At 56.7% G+C, this 19092-nt stretch overlaps 1 protein-coding gene across 1 annotated transcript in view; it reads left to right on the top strand.

Annotated features, from left to right (window-relative positions):
• Positions 1-17621, top strand: part of MYO18A (myosin XVIIIA) — a 96503-nt gene extending 78882 nt beyond the window's left edge. The window contains exons 34-42 of the mRNA XM_054709050.1: positions 49-162; positions 1493-1609; positions 1793-1876; positions 2304-2441; positions 4435-4620; positions 4953-5092; positions 5825-5869; positions 9103-9228; positions 16281-17621. Of these exons, the coding sequence (XP_054565025.1) occupies positions 49-162; positions 1493-1609; positions 1793-1876; positions 2304-2441; positions 4435-4620; positions 4953-5092; positions 5825-5869; positions 9103-9228; positions 16281-16425 (1095 nt within the window). The 3' untranslated portion in view covers positions 16426-17621. The remainder of the gene's footprint in view (positions 1-48; positions 163-1492; positions 1610-1792; positions 1877-2303; positions 2442-4434; positions 4621-4952; positions 5093-5824; positions 5870-9102; positions 9229-16280) is intronic.
• Positions 17622-19092: the final 1471 nt, after the last annotated feature.

Raw genomic sequence — 19092 nt, forward strand, 5'->3', positions numbered from 1 at the left:
GGGAATGGCTGACGTCTCTCCCTGGGGCGGGGGTGGCTCTGTGTCCAGCTGGAGGAGTCCGAGTTCACCTGCGCAGCCGCCGTGAAAGCACGCAAAGCAATGGAGGTGGAGATCGAAGACCTGCACCTGCAGATTGATGACATCGCCAAAGCCAAGACAGCGGTGAGGAGCCGGGGTGTGCAGGCCGGGCTGAGGGGGAATAGAGCTGTGACAGCGGCTGCCTTCACCCCAAACAGGGACCCTTCCCCGGCCAGGTCCCGTCATGCCAGGACGTTCTGCAGGGAGAGCAGGCCTTCCTCGCCCCCCCACCCCCATCTCCCCCACTAACAGCAGAGGCCCGCCAGGGGGCGAGGTGAAAGGGAGCCAGCCAGGGCCCCTCTCCCTGTGTAACCACCTGCCTGTGAGAGCTTGGCTGCAGGCCCCAACACCATTAATAAAAGCCGCTAATGTGGCTGAGGGATGTAAGCAGGTGCCTAGAGATTAGCAGAAGCACCGATAAGGGGATGGGATGGCTCGTTTCCCTCCCCTTCCCCTGGCCAGCCCACTGACAAGCCCAAGCGGCAGCTAATTAGCACTCTTATTTAATGCCTCCCTTTTAATTCCCCACCTCTCCCACGGCCCATGCAAAGCTGGACGAGAATTCATTGCTGGGATGTGGCCACCGGTACTAGGGTACTATCTCCAGCAGGGAACGGGGCAGGGGTGGAGGCTGGGCTTGGCTCCACGACCCCATAGCTAGCCACCCGGCTACCAGTGCCAATCTCCCAGGCTTGATTTATCCCCATGACATTTGTGCTCTTCAGCAGTTTTCAGGTGAGTAATTCAAATTCCTTAATTGTGTTAAAAAAGGCTGTTATAAAATTACCATTTTATTTAAATCCGAGTTAATAAATTTCTTGGCAGAGGCTTCCCCAGCTCCCCACAGCCCGGTAACAAGATGGATGGGGCAGAGAAGGAGCCAACGCAGTCATTTTGGTTTGGAATTACAGGCTAATAGATTCATTCATTTCCTGAAGCTGCTGTTGGCTGTCTCTTCCCCTCCCCCAACGAGTGGACTGGCTGTGGGGGCTGGCAGGCCAGGGAGCAGGCAGTCCCTGGGGAAACGAGAGCTCCAAGGATTTTGAGGGGTCCTTCCTGGGACCTGAAGGGGGCAGAGGGCAGGAAGGTTAGGGCCTAGACTGCTAGTGCTAGGGTGCTGGGCCGCTTGTTCCGGGCAGATTTTTTCTGCCTTTTTATTAGCCTCCAGAGAGCTGCCAGGAAGCAGCTGTCATTTAGCTCAGGGTAGGCCTGAGCTGCAAAGACAGCCCTTTCCTTCATCTCCCCGGCCCAGAGCCGGACAGGCAGCTCCCTGATGGTACTGGTCCTGGAACCCACTCTAGCAGGTGGACCTGGCCTCAGTCATCACCACGCCCCTCCCACTGAAGGTGACATGGGGATGATTCCAACTCACACTCAGACTGAGGCCCTCTGATCTGTCTTTGTTTCTGTCCAGCTGGAGGAGCAGCTGAGCCGCCTTCAGCGTGAGAAGAACGAGATCCAGAACCGGCTGGAGGAGGATCAGGAAGACATGAATGAGCTGATGAAGAAGCACAAGGCAGCTGTGGCTCAGGTACCCTGCCCGGGAGTGCCCACCACACCCTGCGCCCCAGACACTGACCTCCTCAAAGGTCCCCAGCGCAGCGGCATCTTTGGGGCGGTTGCACTGCCTGCGGTCCCGGGCACACAGAGTAGGGTGGAGTGGGGTACATTTGAGGGTTATGGAGGATCCTGCTTCAGCACACTCCTTTCCCAGGCCTCCCGGGACCTGGCTCAGATGAATGACCTCCAGGCTCAGCTAGAAGAAGCCAACAAGGAGAAGCAAGAGCTGCAGGAGAAGGTGGGTACCGGGGTCTGCCTTGGTAGAGAGAGGGTGCCCAGATCACCATACGTGGGGATGAAGCCCCACGCTCACGGGATAGCAAGCACTTCTCTGCCATCGGCGATCCACGGAGCAGCTTCGAGTGCAGAGAGCTAGGCTTGGAGCCACGTCGCCATAGCAGACACTTTGGCTTCAGCTGCCTCATTTCACGTTTCTATTCCCTCCCTGGTCCTCGGCTTTCTCCTTTCTCTCCAAAGGGCTCAATCTGTGCCAGTGCTGGGCCAGGTGGGGGGTGCCTCTGGCTCAGGGCCCCATTCTTCCACCTCCCCTGTGCATCCCTCCTTCCCTCAGCCTTCTGGTCACCATGGTGATCTTTCCAGCCCCAGACCCTGCCCCCTCTCTTGTAGGCTCAGTTCTTTCTTCTCCTCCTGCTTCCCACCCCCAGCTACAAGCCCTCCAGAGCCAAGTGGAGTTCCTGGAGCAGTCGATGGTGGACAAGTCCCTGGTGAGCAGACAGGAAGCCAAGATCCGAGAGCTGGAGACACGCCTGGAGTTCGAAAGGACCCAAGTGAAGCGGCTGGAGGTGGGTGCACACTTCTCCTGGTCCGCAGAGACCAGGCAAGCGCTGCCCTTGTAGCTAGAGCCACACGTGCTGAGCAGGGCTGGGCAGACCCGTGCCTGCTCCTCAGAGGCCGCTGCCAAGCTGCCAGGCCAGCTGATAGGGCGGTGCCTTCTCCCCTGCCCGCCTGGCCTGTTCTCTGGGCACCGCGGAGCCTGCCTGCTTTACATTCTGTTTTCGTGCTTACTTTCTGCCAAGGGACCAGAGCAGCTTAGCTTTTCGTCTTCATATTTTCCTCCACCATGAGCTCCCCCCGCAGGTCCGCCTCACTCGCTCTCTGGCAGGGTCATAAATATGCAGTGAATGGCGCCACTTCTATGAGGCTGAAGTCTGTTCTCTCATCTCGCTGCTCGCTCTTTCTCTTCCTTCCCTTTTTTTTACTCCCTTTTCCCCTCACTTCTTCCCACCCTTCTCGTCGCTGCTTTTTCTCCTCTCATCATTTTTTCTCCATTTTGGCCCCATTCTTCTTCTCTTTGTATTTCTCTTCTCCCTAATCTTATTCCCCTTTCTTACCCCCTTCCTGTTTTTTCCCTTCCCTCCCCTCCCATTCCTCCTCTCTCTCTATTTTTCATTTTCTTCCCTTCAACCCTTCTCCTTTTTCTGCTCACCTCTTTTTTTTTCTCTCTCCTTCCTCTCAACTGTAATCTCCATCAATCCTTTCTGTTCAATGTCCCGGAGCCAGCATGCTCCAGCTTCCTCCCTTTCCGGCTGAGCGGGTAGGAAGAAAAAGAGGCAGGCAGCGTTCTCTCTCCGGGTTTCCGCCCCTCTCGCCCTGTTTTTACGTTCTCGTCCTTCTCGAGCTTGTAGACCCATGTCTAAGCACCCACGTTTCTCCATGAGAACTGTGTTCACGGGTGTGGGTGCCGAGGAGCACCCCTGCCACCTTCCATCAACCCCTCATCGGTGGAGCAGGCTCTAGAGTGGCGATGGGAACAGTGGCTGCGGGGCTGGCGGTGGGCATGGAGGGTGCCCTTGACCTAGGAAGAGAATATGGCTGAACCTCCCGAGATGGGGTCACAGCCCGCAGGAGAGCTAGAGAGAGTTAGAAGAGACGTAATCATAGTTCATGTTCTGCCTTCACATGCAGGAAGGGTTAGGTAGGCTGCCTAAGGTCAAGGGCAGACGAGGCCCTGGTCTGGTGGATATAGGACAGACCTGCTATATTTGTCTCCTTTTCTCATGGGCCCCAGCCCCTTTCCTCAGCTCTCTTTCATTTTCCCTTCTGCTCAGAAAGGCAATATTGTGGTTTAGACGCACAGAATAGTAAACACAAAACGGCCCTTAGAGATCACGTAGCCTCACGCCGTTATTTTACAGACACAGAGACCGAGAGGGGGGCTGAGAGGCGGCGGCCCCGCGGCAGGCAGAGAGGGACCAGGGTCCTTCCCCCACCCTCTGCCCAATCTCCAGGCCATCTCTTGCTCAGCATCCTGTGGCCCAGCAGGAGCCAATGTGTTCATGTTCTTGGGGGAAGAGATGCATCGGGCTTAGAGGGATGGCTTTGTGCTAGGAATCTGATGACGGCTAAGTCTCCTCCTAATCTGGGAACTCTCAGCAAAGCCATTGACCTCTGAGCTCAGGATGTAGCTTTTGGTGCTTCTGGGTTCCGGGTCTCTGAGGGAAGCCTGCTGCTCGCGGAGGCCCCACACGTGGTGTCCATGTGGACAGGCGCAGGGTAGGCAGCCCTCGGTAGCGAGAATGCTGCTGCTAGCACCTGTCAGCTTCCAGAGTGCCTTCCCCCACTTTACCTTCCTCGGTCCTTAAAAGACCCACAGGGTCTAGGTGTTATTCTCCCGTTTTACAGAAAGGCAAAGGAGGCTGCCTCACAGGGCTTTAGTTGCTTGCCCACCCCCGAGGGGTGGAGCCGGAGTGGACCCCAGGCCTCCTGACTCCGGAGTTCCGCCACAGCCCTCTCTCTGCCTGGCTGATGGGCCCCTCTTCCCGCCTCCCTGTCCAGAGCCTGGCGAGCCGGCTCAAGGAGAACATGGAGAAGCTGACTGAGGAGCGGGATCAGCGCACAGCAGCTGAGAACCGGGAGAAGGAGCAGAACAAGAGGCTGCAGCGGCAGCTCCGGGACACCAAGGAGGAGATGGGCGAGCTGGCCAGGAAGGAGGCTGAGGCAAGCCGCAAGAAGCACGAACTGGTAAGGCACCCACCCTGGGGCCCCAAGCGGGCAGCTCTCTGGTGGGGTGGGGAGGGTTCCAAAGAAACCATGGTTTAGAGAATTAAGAGGACAGTCCAGGAAGACCTGAGGGCAGGCCAGAGGCCAAGGGTGGTCCTGGAGTCTCCATCAGGCGAGACTAGGCGCAACAGCCCATCAATACCAAAGCCAAAAAAAAAAAAAAAAAATGCCTTTTAGACTTGCACCCATGTAGCTCCTGCCTGGCTGGGCGAGCCTGGAAGTAGGCTTTCTCTGGGGCAGTTGGACGAGAGACTAGCCCTCCTGTGGACTGGACTCCCCGCTTTCCTTCCTAGGAAATGGATCTGGAGAGTCTGGAGGCTGCTAACCAGAGCCTGCAGGCCGATCTAAAACTGGCATTCAAGCGCATCGGGGACCTGCAGGCCGCCATTGAGGATGAGATGGAGAGCGATGAGAATGAGGACCTCATCAACAGGTAAGAGGGGCCTCTGGGGCAGCTTCAGACAGCACACGGAGGCCCTCTCGACCGCCTCTGGGCCCGGCCACCAGCCTCCCTCCCCTCATTGCCAGACCCCAGCACGGGCCTGCCCTGCAGCAGCCGAGGGCAGAACAGGTGCTGCCTGGGTGAGACTCCTCCCCTCATCCTCGCTGTCCTCCCTCCCCAGGCCTCCCCGGACCTGGCTGTCTGGCTCTGCCTGCTTGGGATGAGTTATTCCCCCGTTTAGCTGCATTTCCGATGGCGCCTGCCCTGCTCTGGGGAGAGCAGAGATTTAAGGGCCGTGGTGCCTTGTTACCATGCCAGAGGTTTTCTCTCATAAAACCCACCCGAGGAATGGTTTAGGAGAGACAGAGAGATTTGTAGTCTTAGGCCGGGGAGGAAGTCATGAGGCAGGCAGACCGGCAGTCCAGGGCATGGGGGTGGTCAGGCCCTGGAGAAGCTCCAAAGGCTGCCCTGAGCAGAGTCCCCAAAGCTGCCCCCTTCCTGCATGAGGGCCAGGGCCACCTGGTCCTTTGTGTCAGGGGAACGGTGCCCAGACCGCCCTCTGAGGGCAGCACTGTCGCTCCTCCTGCCCTCTGGTCTCAGCCCACCAGCGCCGCCTCTTGCTGAGGAAAGAGGGGTCCTCGGCTGAGGGGTCCGCCTTGGTTTGCCTGCTGATGTTTTCGTCGTCTTCTGGCCCCCTGCCCACCATTTTCTTTCTGTTTCCAGTTTGCAGGACATGGTGACAAAATATCAGAAAAGAAAAAATAAACCGTGAGGACTGGAGCGCATGCGCTCTCTGCCTCTCCTGGCGTGGTGTCTAACCGCCCCTAACACTGGCCCCCGATTGGCCTGCTGCATGACGCATGGGGACACACAGCCTCTCGCATCTCCTCTGAGCTAGGCTCTCACGCTAACACTGCTGACTCTGTCCTGAGGGGAAGGCAGGGCGACAGGCTGGGCTGCACGGGAGGCGACGAGGTGCGCTCCCCCAGGAAGGCTCGCCCGCCCTGGCGGGCAGGACGGGGGCTCCATCAGCAGGGAGAGCTCAGCCTCAGGAGGTGGTACCCACAGTCTGCCTTCCTGAGCTCCAGCCCTCTCCTCCCTCAGAAACCAAGTGCCGCCGCCTCCCCAGCCGATTTCTCTGGGGAAAAGTCTGTTTGGGATGGGTTTGTCCACATCCTTGGGCTCCTTTGGAGCCCTGAGCCGCCTGAGAGAAGCGGGTATGTTTCGTTTTGAAAGGTCTGCCACCTCCGTTGGCAGACAAGGGCAGGAGTTGAGGGGCGTCTCGCCGTCACTTGTTTGGAGAAAGCATTCAGGCAGCTAATCACGGCCGCTCTGCCGTGGCTGGGGAAGGGACACAGCCAGATGTGTTTACTTTACTCCCTGCAGGCACACGGGGCAGAGGGAGGCCCCCGGGCCTTGAGCTGGTGGCAGGAAGCCCAGGATGTCCACCGGCTCATCATTTCCTTCGCCCTGGGTGGGAGCCGGACAGCAGGTGCAGATGCGCAGGCCTTCAGGCGGACCCGGGCGACCCTCCGCCAAGTTCAGCCGGGCTGTTTTGGGGGAGATGGTTCCTTTCGCGAGGCGTTGGGCTTCCTCCCCCACTCCCTCTCGCCTGGCAGGCCTCCTGCCCTGGCCAGGATGGGCTGGCGGCAGCGCAAAGGACTTCGTGAGCTAATGATAAATGTAATAGTGTGTAACAGTGATAGAGGGCCGCGGGAGCCCGGTTGTCACACACAATTAATATCCCCCGCCGTGCTGTCTCCGTTTGTTTGTTCCCCCGCGATTCGGCTCCCAGTTAACTAATAGCACATGAGCCTGGACATAAATTGTATTTGACACGAGGTTTAATTCCAGCCATTTAAAATTTCAACTGCCCCCTGAGCCTGCCTGCCCCTGGAGTTTGTTTACGGGCTTGATTATTTAAGGAAAAGAACCCAAACATCATCTATATGCTTGAAACTAAAGGGAAGGCGAGGGCAGGCAGGCCAGCTTCTCCACCGACTCGTCGCTCTGAATGTGAGGAGGAAAATTCGTATTCTGGGCCCATGGCGTCTGTCCCCTGTGTGTACCAGCCCCGCCATCCTTGGGCTGTAGGAGCTTCAAGGACTGATAAAATGTGCATTTAAGATCATATTCTAAATTATTGCCAGGCACAACACATGGGTGCTTACACACACACGCGCGCGCACACACACACACACACACGCACACACACACACACCAGCAGGCACTCACGCAGGCGCACAAGGGCATGCGGTCCGGGCTGGGTTCCCGCTGATGGCAGCGAGGTGATGTGGCTCCTTCCTCAGCAGCTCTGGGCCTCAGCTCCAAGTTATCGAGCGAGCGTGCTAAGGCGGGCAGAAAAATAATGTTTCGATTTACTTAGAGATACAGTTGTTATTGCCATAACCTTAATGAAAGCAGTAAACAGCGTGGTATTAAGGGAGATTTATACAGAAATGCTTTTAACATGTAGACATAGATTTTGCGATGCATACAGCACCTCCTTTCTAAAGGCAATCAATATGGTTATGAACGGCGGTGATAAATTACCGGCTGTGAAGCTGGAGGAGGAGGTTTTCTGCGCGGGCGTATAAATCAGGCGGTATTGGCATTCCGTGGGGCCCTTGCACCACAGTAAATCTGCTGGGCTCGGACGGGCACGGGGCTTCTTGCATTAGTGGTTTCGGGGCTGTCTGCTAAACTCCTGTTTACCCGGGGCATCAGCCAGCCTCGTCTTTGTTATAATTCTGTATTTGACGGAAGCCCATAAAATATGCCTTTTTATTCCCCTCCCCACGAGTCATGCTCTCTCACAGTCCCCAGCATAGAGTCTGGTGGTTTCATGTGTGTGTGTGTGTGTGTGTGTGTGTGTGTGTGTGTGTACGTGTGTGTGTACACGCATGCATGCACACGCACACACGCCTGTGTGGCTATTTATTCAAGAACATAATTCAGGAACCGGGCTGCTCCTGTTGACACAGATGAAAGGAAATTTATATCAAGGAGAAATCCTAGCATATCCGTAGCAGGGGAACGTGACAAGCAGACATTTCGCAGAATCCTAGAAGCGTTCTCACTCAGAAGCTGTCTCCAAGCCCCTGCTGCTCTGTGAGGGGTCGCCGTGACTCCAGCCTCAGAGTTTGACTCCTTTGGGCTTTCCTGCAAGTAGAGAGGGGCCCAGGCCAGCTTGGCCAAAAGCAGCACTGAGGGGCAAGCGCTGGAGGCTGTCTGAGGGGCGGGAGAGGAGACTTGGAGAGACAGAGCCCTGGTCTGGGGCTCTCTGGGCCCGACTGGATCTCCAGGGTGCAACTTAAATCCTGAAGTTGTGGCCAGCTCCTTGGGAAATGCTGCTGCCCCCTCCTTTTCCTTTCTATTTCCTAAGGGCCAGGGCAGTCGCGGATGGGTCTGGGATATGGCCTCGAGGGCCCAGTTTAGCATTGCCATCAGCTAAGGAGACTCCCGGTTCAAGCTAACTTAAAGTCACAATGAATCCCTTCTCTTTCCTGCCCCATGGCCAGCAGCCCAGCACTTGCAATGAAGGCATGGAGAATTACAGCAGCGGTAGCCGCATTTTGGGGAGTGGGTAGATAAGAAATAGCAGAAGAGGCCTCAGGGAGTAACTGACTCCAGGACTCCTCTTCGTAACCAAGAGCCCTTCAGGTGTAATTGATGGACGGATGGTCTCCTTGCCCTTCTCACTGGGCCGGTTTGCTGAACTGTCACACAGAGGGGAACGGAGGTGCCCCCAAGCTCCGCAGGGTCTTGGTGGCGGTCACACAGTGCGGCCTGCCGCGTGGGGCCAGGGTTCTGATGAACGGTGCGCTCTGTCTAACCTCTCTGTTCTCCCTGACTCACTGATGCGCATGCCAGCCTGCATCCCCCCTCCCCCCCCCCCCGCCCAAGACACACCTGCTGCCCCTTCAGCGCTCCCTGCGGGGGGCAGCAGATAATCACCTAGTTCCCCAGCCTCGCCTACCCTTCTGCTCCTCATCCCATAGCGAGGGCGACTCAGATGTGGACTCGGAGCTGGAGGACCGGGTCGACGGGGTCAAGTCGTGGTTGTCGAAAAACAAGGGGCCCTCTTCCAAGGCAACTTCCGACGACGGCAGCTTGAAGAGTTCCAGGTGAGCCAGTGGCCTCGAGCGAGCGGGGAGGAAAAGCCACCCGCGCCCCAGGCCGGGGGAGCAGTATGCCTTTATCCCAAAGAGGTCGGCCTCACGCCACCTGCGTCTGTGGCGTGGCATGAGGGTGAGGGGCCCCGGTGCCCCCCGCATGTGCAATGAGCACAGGAGGCTCGGTTTCTCCGCAGTCAGAGTCTGTGGTGCCCTCACTACTCCCAGGTCGTACTTTCCTGCGGGGCTCAGGGCTGTGGTTTGGTGGGGGTTTAACTTCATCCCCACTTACTCTCCCAACGAATGTTGATGGAACTGCCTGACAGTTTGGGCCGTTGGAGATCTTAACAGGAGCAGCTGCAGCAGAGGCACTGGTTCAGCCTCCCCTGTCAGTACAGACACAGTGCCCTCTTTCTCTGTGCATTCTCTCCTTCCTCTAACCTTTTCACTGCCCCCCCCCCCGTCCCCCATGCTTCTGTTCACACCCATGGTGGGGGGCAGGTAGGCTTGCTCCCCTATTTTCTAGCCCATTCACAGTCTCCTGATCAGACAGCTACTCCTGGTATCCAGGGGTCTGCCTTCCCCACCCCTCACCGGCCAGCCAGCATGGCAGTAGGAAGAGCCATCCTCTGCTCCCACTTCCCCCCTCCTCCCCAACGCAGAGCCAGCTCCTCCCACCCCCTTCCAAGACAGCAGGTGGGCTGGGCAGAAAAAGGAATCCCTCTTCTCCAGCTCTCCTGAGGCCCCTTCCCAAGCCCAGCCCCTCACCCCAAGCACCCCGTGGCCCCCTCTAATTGATTTAATTTATTCGGCCGAACAGCATTTTGTTATTGCAGATAACGCTGCCTTCCCCGCCCCACTGCCATTCACCACTGCGTGGCACGAGGCTCCAGGTAGTTGACAATGAAATAAATTGAACTAAACGTTTTAGAGGGGGAAAAGTGATGAAATAGAACAATAGTCTAATTTACATGACATTCTCCGTGAAGCTATTTTCACTGACGCAAATTATTTTGCTTCATTTCCTCCGACGCTCTCACCGCCACTTTGCCAGGGCTGCTGCCGATTTCTCTCCTCCTCCTTCCTCCTCCCTCCCCCTGTGTCTGTATTCTCTAGGTTTAATGCTTGTTTCTCTCTCTCTCTCTCTCTCTCTCTCTCTCTCTCTCTCTCTCTCTCTCTCTCCTTGTGCCCTTAATCCACTATGGGTTCTCTCTTCCCCGGTCGCAACTCCTCCCTCAGAACGACCCTCTGCGCCCTCGGGAAGGAGGGCAAGGAGGGCAAGGGGGTGGAGGAGAGGCCGGCCTCCGCGCTGAGCTCCCTGAGCTACCGGAAGAGGCTCACCCTGAAGGACTCCATCGGGGGCACTGGGGATGCAGAGTCGCTCTTCACCACCCTGAGCGAGCGGGCCGCCTCCCCCGAGAGGCCCCCGCGGAAGGCTCGCCCGAGCCCCAGGGTGGAACCAGGCCAGGGCAGGAAGTCCGAGGAGCCAGATGAGCGTGGCTCCATCTTCTCCGAGATCGGGAGCCGTGCCAGCCGGGGGCTGGAGAAGCGGTGGGGCTCCGACTTTGATGGGGCCTCGACCGTCTCTGCCCCTGTCAGCCGGGCCTCCTCAGCCACACGGTGTGGCTCTGGCGAAGACGGGGCCCGCTCCTCCATGAGCATCTCCCTGTCGGGCTCCCCCAGCTCCCGCCGCAGCACCTCCCGGCTGGACAGCCTGTCCAGGACCTTCAGCCCTTCCTTGAGCCGGGCCTCGGGCCTCGGCCGGGAAAGCCCCGACTCCCGCCTGTCCCTGGGCCGGGGCTGCCTGGACGAGTGGGATGACGGGGCCAGCGTGGCCCTGAGCGAGGCGCACTCCCAGTACAGCCACCCGGCGCAGGCCCGCAGCCTGTCGGTGCCGCCGCAGCCACGCACCTCAGCCTCCGCCACCGAGGAGCCTCTGGGCTCCAGCATCCGCCCTGTCAGCCGGCACTCCTACCTGGACCCAGACCTGGAGGCCGCCATCAATGAGGTGTTGAGCTACAAACCCGTCCCGTTCCAGCGGACCAGCCTGGAGCCCGACTCCGAGGACGACCGGAAGAGCATCCAGAGCGCCCGGAGCGCCCAACTGGAGGCCCCCGAGCGGGGCACCAGCATCCGCCGCTCGGCCTCTGCGGCCGATGTCTCTCGGTCCCGGTCCCGCAGCAGCCGCAAGAGCCGGAGCAAGAACCGGAGCAAGAGAAGGAGCAGCTCCAGCTCCAGCTCCAGCTCCAGCTCTGAGGATTCCTCAGAGCACCGGCGGCGGAAGAAGGGGCGCTCTCGAAAGAGCAAGAAGAAGTCCAAATCGAGGAGAAAGAGAACGGAGTCGGAGTCGGAGTCGGAGTCGGAGTCGGAGTCCTCATCATCCAGTGGCTCTACGGTCTCAAGCCACAGCCGCTCCAGCGTGAAGAAGGGACCAGCCGTGGAAAAGGAGGAGGCTGGGCAGGCGCACCCGCCGTCTCGGAAGGAGGAGAAGAAGCGGAAGAAAGAGGTGGACAGCCTGATGATGCGGTACCTGTACCGGCCCGAGAGCGACTAGCGCAGTAGGTGGCACCCGGCGTGGAGTGCAGCATGGCGTGTGCCACTCGGTGTGAACTAACGTGCTCCCGCCACCGCCTAGGCCCTCCTGCGTTCCCCTCGGGCAGGCCTGGCCTCAGAGAGCCTCCTGGCTACCCGGAGAGCAGAGGCCAGCTCAGCTGGTTAGTCCTTCGGAGCCCTGAGCCCAGTCAGCTGAACGTGCCGATGATGTCCATCACAGCTTCCACTTACCGTGTCCTCCCCTGGGCCAGGCACCCTCCTAGATGCCTTGCACCTTTTATTCACTTAATCCTCACACTGATCCCATAGTAAAGGTCTGATCAGCCCCAGTTTCTAGAAGAGGGAGCTGGGGCTCAGGGAAGTTAAGTCACTTGCCAAGGTCACGCAGCCAGGAAGTGATATTGCCAGGACCCGAATGGAGGCTGTTCAGCTTGTCCTCACTCCTCCATACAGCCCGAGGCAGAGCACACGGGCCACGTGTTTACCTCGCAGCACACCTATGGGAGCTCTCGTCTGTGGCCCCTGCAGGCTAGGCCCAGCCTGGCTCACCCCCTGGTATGGATTGGTGCATTAGTGGCCACCAGCTCTCATGGGGCTTTTTGCTCAGCTATCCCCTGCCCTGCAATGCCACCTTCCTCCCTGGCATGGATCTCAAGCCAAGGAGTGCAAGGTGCACTCCCACCCCCATAGTTCTGCACCCTGCAGCAGACCCAGCGATGCCTGACTCTCTCCCCCCCCGCCCCCCACCTGAAGCCCACGCATGGGCGTCACCTCATCTCCGCTCATCTTGTGAAGTTTCAATGAATAGAAATTAGCAGCTGCTGAGTGACAGCCCCCTCCCGGCTTTCCTGCCTCCCCTGTCTTCTCCCCGCGGGGTGGGAGAGCTCGCAGTCAGGCCCTCTCTGCCCACACCCCCACCTCGGAAGGAAGGCAGAGACTGACTCACTGGAATCCCATTGTTGCCCGTTCCCCTGGCGGGTGGTGACATTTGGATCACCCTGCCTGTGTGAAGCCGGTTCCGGCATGGCTCCCTCCCGGGGCAAGCTTGCTGCTTCCCAGGAGGTCTGGCCCCAGAGCGCAGCCCCCTGAGGCACGGGCGTTTGTTTCCTGGATGCATGAACTAACACACACCTGTCGCATGCGTGTGCGCTTGTGCAGTGGAGCAGCTGACAAGTACCCTGGCTTTGTCCCTTTTGTACCGAAGGGACCAAGTTTGGTTTTAAGGAATGGAGCAAGTGGACGTGAATGGTACCCAAAGCTGTTTGGAGATGGGTGACGGGATGGGATCGGGGGGATGGGATGGGGAAGATGGAACTTGAACCCAACCAGGCTCATGGCCAACTCAGACTCCTTGGGCCCTGGGCTGCTCTGAAACCAAGCCCTTGGGCTCAGCACTGCTCGGTCGCTTCCCCCAGGTAGCAGGTGGTTGTAGGTGCTCTGGGAAGAGCGGGAAGTGTCTCAGTTGCACTGGGGAGCCATGACAGCTCCATGGTGAGAAAGGACAGGAGTCATAATGTGTCTGCCACCTCAGCCGCCCCCCCCCTCCCCCCCCGCCGCACAGGAAGGCAGCTGATGGACCGTGGAGGGAGGTGTGGAAAGCAGAGAGGGCCAGGCCCCTCTGAGCACTGCACCTGCCGAGGGAGGCCATCCCACACTGACCAACAGTGTGGATTTCAGACTCCAGCGGGTGCTCTCAGCCCATCGTCACCCTTGACTCCACCACCGGCAAGAACAAAAACACAGAAAGCCTGTTTCTTCCCCCAGCCACCAGCGCAGTTCCTCTTGTCCACCGGGAAAACAGGGGTAGTTCTGAAACCCTACACACCACCACCTCCGTGGAGGGTTGTATTCACTGCGGGGAGAGCGAGCACCAAGCCATCAGCCAGCCAACCAATACAGAGCCGGCGAGGCAAGGGCCAGGCGAGGGAGGACCTAGTTGGACTCAGCATGTCCTGGCTTTGGGTGGATAAACTGCCAAGAGTGGGGGGCGGAGGCAGAGTGGTGGCTTAGCTTCCCATCTGGCGATGGGGACCAGCGAGAATTCAGAACACGAATGCATCGCGTCAGCGTCGTAGCGAAGGCAAGGGGAGGAGGCTGCCACCCCGGGCTCGCCCAGCAGGAATTAGCTTATGTACCAAATTGTTTGTGACAGCGTTGAGCAGGAGACAGTGGCTTGTGAGGAGGAAAGCTTTTTAAACAATTTGGTTAAAATGTTCAAATTGCCAGCCCTGACTCTTGCCCTGAGGAGGGGGCTGGCTGCCTGCTGTAGGCTCTCTGACAGCTGTGGCCGTATACGCCACGGAGGAGACTGGCTAAAGAGCACCGAGGGTAGGAGCCAGGGGGTCTTGTGGCTCCACAGAGCAGGGAAGAGAGGCGTGGAGTTACACCCCGCCCCCCCCCCCCCCCCCCAGTCCAGCAATCGGATGGAACAGTGTTGAAACCTGGCTGTCATTTTGCCAGGGGCCTGCCTGGCCCGCACTGCAATGTGGGGGTGGGGGCTGCAGCCCCCTCTGAGAAGAGGTGAGAGTGGAAAGGAGCACCCCAGGCTCTCCAGCAGCACCCAGTTAGCATCCGGATGTCAGCCCTGGTATCTGCCTCGCCCCCACCTCTGCCCACCTCTGTCACTCTTTCACAACGCCAGTCCTTCCTTTGCCGAGCAGCAGACCTTAGCATTGGATGCCCAGAAATTGTGTCTTTAAAAAAATTAAAATAAAACCCACTAATTTAGAATTCAAACAACCCAAAAGCTAAAATAACCCCAGTGTTTTTCTACGCCGCGTAGTCATCATTGGCCTTTATAATTTTGTCCCTGAGACACCCCAGAGTCCTTAAGTGCCTTTGGCCCATCAAAGTAAGACTCATTTGTGTTCAGGCTAGTTTGTATTAAATGTGTTTTTGTGCTATTGTGATTCCGTTAAAAATGGTAATTCATTCATGAGAAATACGATAACTATTAAGCAGACTGCCCCATTCCTGAACCACTTTGCATAATTGAACATGTATTTTATCAGGCTGTTCCTTCTCCCCAGGGAGGGATAGAGAGCGAGCGAGAGAGCGTCCTGGCTTTACACACACCCCGGGCTCTCACCCGGGCCAGCGGGAGAAGTCCGGTTTGGTCGTGTTTTCTCCTCGGGTCACCCAATCTAGTGGCAAGGCTTTGAGGTCTAGGAGTCCTAGGCTGAAATTCACACACTGGCTGTGTGACCTTGGGCAAGATGCTCCATCTCTTTGAACCAGCTTCCTCGTGGCGTTGCAGGGGTTATTGTGACGATAACATAGCATATCCTGAGCGCCCAGGAGAGTGTCTCACAGGAAGTCCTCCGTGGCCAAATCCTTTCTTCGCCGCAGAATGCAGTTCATCCGTGCAGAGCTGCTGCTTGCTCCTTTGGTTTGGGGATAGAACTTTGAAAGGACTGGTAAACCTGGCCCCTCCTCAGATTCTGAGAGTCGTAGGCAGAGAGATCACGGAAGTCCTGTTCAGCCCAGGGGAAGCTCTCCAGGACCTGGAAGCAGGGCTGTGTCCCTGGCAGCACTGGGCAGGGACCCGCTGGGTGCAGGGCACTGGTAGGGGTGAAGCCACGCTGAGCTGCATTTTCTCCAAGAAGGTTGAAATTATAGTGCCCTTGAACTGGCAGAGGCAGTGGAGGTGGGGGGAGGGGGGGAGGGGAAAGCTTTGGGAAAGAAAGAAAAGAAAAGGATACTGGACCTGGAAGATGAGGCTCCATCCTTGCTTGATGCCATTGAGCCTGCTCCATCCAGGGGTGATGCTGCTCAGCCTCTTGGTGGGGGCGGATATAGGTGGAGGCTCTCAGTGGCCTGATGAAAGCCCTATGGGGTTGGGTTATGGTACCAAGAAAGGGGCATCTATGCCATCCTGAAACAGAGGTCTTGCCAGCTCCTACATCCTGAGTCTCCATTCCTTATGGTCGGTAGATGATGCCATGGTCAAGGGCAGACATTCTCACAGGCCTTAGGGAAACCTGATCAGGAGAAAGGGTTCGGATCTGGGAGTATTCAGTGGGTAAAGGCCCTCCTTCTTGGAATCTCTTCAGGAATAACTTTACCTGAGACAAGCTGTAGTCACGTGATCACCAAACCTTTAGTCTCCACATCAGTGTGGTCCAGGGACTACCTGCACCAGAATCTTCTGGAAAGGGAGATGAAAATGCAGAATTCCTGGGTCCCACCCAAGGGCTAGCGAATCAGAATTTCTCAGGGGAAGGACCCAGGAGTCGGCAGCTGGTTTTCTTATGCACTCAAGTTCTCTGACCCACTGCTCTACAGCATCGCTCTCATTGGAGTTTTCCAAGTTTTCAGAGTCAAGCCATGTGCTCCTTTCTCTTACTACTCTGAAGATCTTCTGGGGAAGCCAGGGAAGGTTTTTACTTCTCAACGTGTGGCTTTTGGGGAGGGCTATGACAGCTTTGGGGGGGTCTCCCCAGGACTAAAGGCTGTGGTGCTGAAGATTAGGAAGATCATTCCTCTGTGACCTCATTCCTCTCTCCCTGCAGCCCCACCAGCTACTGGAAGTCCCTTGCCCCTGACCGGTCAGATGAAGAGCACGACCCTGTTGACGGCACCTCCAGGCCCCGACACTCCCACAGCTACCCGAGTGACAGCGACACAGAGGCCAAGCCAACGGAGACCGACGCGTAGCCTCCCACCCCGTGGGCTGCCGCCGCCACGGCACCTCTCCCCGGAAAGAGCGGGGCACAGGTCTCCCCACCCGACTGCTGATCGGCAGGAGACACACCTGACCCTCTGGGGTCAGGCTGTGGGGTCTGATGTCTCCACATGGAAGAGGCGGGGGAAGAGGAGTTTCTGATAAGAGAACTTTTTGCTCCTTCCGCCTCCAACATGCCACACTCTTGGCTTCGACCTTGGGCCACTGTGGGCGGTGGCAGGTGGCTTAGCACTGCATGGAGCCAGCAAGTTGACCTCCATCTCAGCCCTCTGCTCAGGGACGGTGGACAGCTCGCCTACTGGGACATTCTCGGTTGCTGGGTCCATGGGGCGGAGTTGGGGGCTGGAACAGCAATTCCTTCCCCCTGGCTTGGGGTGAGGGCTTTCCCTTCTCAGTGCCTGCTGTCTTTTTACTTTTTAATTTAAATACCCAACCTCTCCATCACAGCTGCATCCCTGAGAGTGGCAGCTGGGGCCCCAGGACGACTAGGGGAATTCCGTCTCCATGTTCACTTCGGAGAGCAGCCCTTTCTCTGTGCAGCTGGAGAGACGGCTAAGCAGAGCTTCCAGGTGCTTCTGGGTTTGGACTGAGCAAACCTACATAGACAGGGGTGCGTATGTACCATCCGGAACATCCAGCCCCTCCTCCTCGTCAGCTCGTCAAGTGTGTTAAGTACAATGACCTATTTAAAAGTAAACCCATTCCACCTACACCAGTTTGGGGCTTAACCAAGCACTGTCTCCCTCCCGCTCTGTCCAAGTTGCCTGGGCCATAAGCTCAACTTGAGAGGGAAGGCCTTGGGTTGAGGACTTGTGATCAGAAAAACTAAAGCTGCAAGTTTTGGTCAGTCCTGATATGTATTAGACACGGGTCCTCACCCTGTGTCCTGAGCCTAAGTCATTTTTCTTCTTCCAATCACCCTCTCCCCCCGCACCCCCGACATACAAACACTTATCCTAGACTTGACAACATGTGGCCTGACAGTCCCAGCCCCGACCCTAAAGGTCATCCCTCCAACATCGTCAAACTTGGGGGCCCAAGGGCAGTGCCTGGCGCCGCTGCCATCTGCTGTCCCCTCTCCTCTCCTGCAATTGGTTTGTATTCATTGGGCTGTGCTCTCTCTTCCCTGATTACCTGATGTATGGAAATAAACGTCCTTTTCCTCCTGGCTCTGCCCATTTTTCTGCCTGTTCCATAGGGTAGCAGAGTCAAGATTGTGGTGGGGACCTGGGGGGATCTCCCACATCAGACCCATTCAGACCAGAGCCACTCGGCAGGTCATTTGGGGCAGGCAAGGCAGTGAGATGAGAGGATTGCTCAAAGGAGATGCAAGCCCCACTTTTCATTTGGAGAGCCTGTGGATTGTAATTGAGGTTGGCACAGCTACCAGGCCTCATCTTCCCCTGGCCTCTACTTGGAAATGTTGAGGTCCCTCTGTGAAGTCTCACCAATTACAGAGATCCTGCCTGCTCTAACTTTTTGTTGTTGTTAAGGAATACAAGCCCTTCGTATTAGAGTTTTTAAAGTTTAATTTTAGTCATTCCCAAGATGACTTTTTGATCAAAACTTGACAGAACTCTGTCTAGCCCCATGGACCACAGGGCAATTTGAGCAGGCTGGGGCTTCCGGCTTCTCTGCCTTCCTGCCCCAGTTGACACTTGGTCTCCTCACTGAAGCCAAGAAGCAGTTCATGCAGAAGGACTAGAAGCAAATGGATTACTCCTCCTCCTCTACCTTCTGTAATGTGACCACTTATAAGCCTCCTCCTTTTATACCTTCTGTAATGTGACCGGTTATAATCCCTGCACCTATGACGTGTTTGTACAGCTGGTTGATCTGGCTCCCCTGGTCTGGACAGGTAGGCAGGAAAGAATATCAGACAGCTCTCTCTAATGCTGAGGTTCCGGTGACATCAGCTACCTAGAAAGGGTCAAGAAAGAGAAGTGGGGAGAAAGGTCTCCCCCAAAATGAGTGGGAGAGAAGTGTAAAATGGATCCATCTTAAACTTGAGACTGCCTCTCTACACTTTCCCCCAAGGTTGAATAGAGAAGGTAGTAAAAGTAAGGTTATTTTTATATCCTTTTTTCTTAAACTACTGGTTCCTCATGTTCAGTTCCATCACATCTTTTACTCCTGTTTGCACAGACCTTGGTGCGTTTTCGGTTTTCAGGAACTAGTATGACAAAGTCCCTGCCACCTACAGACAAGATCCCAATTCTGTTCACACATGGACCCGGGTCTCTGGTTAACTGGGAAGTCCAGCATCAATCTCCAATAGCCTGGCCTGGGACAGAGGGCTTCGTTCAAGTCAGAAAACTTACATTATTCATTTATTAATTGACTCAACAGTCAATTACATCTTCCATCCACTCAACAAATATAACTGCTTGCTGTGGCCTAGGCACTGTTCTAAGTGTGGGGATGGATGAGGTCCTTTCTTTCATAAAGCAGATATTCTAACTGAGAAGTCAGACACAAAATACTAGTATGTACTGCACTTACCAGTATGTGCAAGCTTTGGGTGAGTAGAGAGGAGCAAGTCATAGTGTTTGTCCTCCAGGGGCTCGTGAGTTAGGGCTAGGGCAGACCCACGTGAGCATAATTACATGAGATGGAATAGGACAAAAGAGTTGCTTTGG

The sequence above is a fragment of the Eptesicus fuscus genome, chromosome 20 (genome assembly GCF_027574615.1).
Source record: "Eptesicus fuscus isolate TK198812 chromosome 20, DD_ASM_mEF_20220401, whole genome shotgun sequence".
Lineage (NCBI taxonomy): Eukaryota > Metazoa > Chordata > Mammalia > Chiroptera > Vespertilionidae > Eptesicus > Eptesicus fuscus.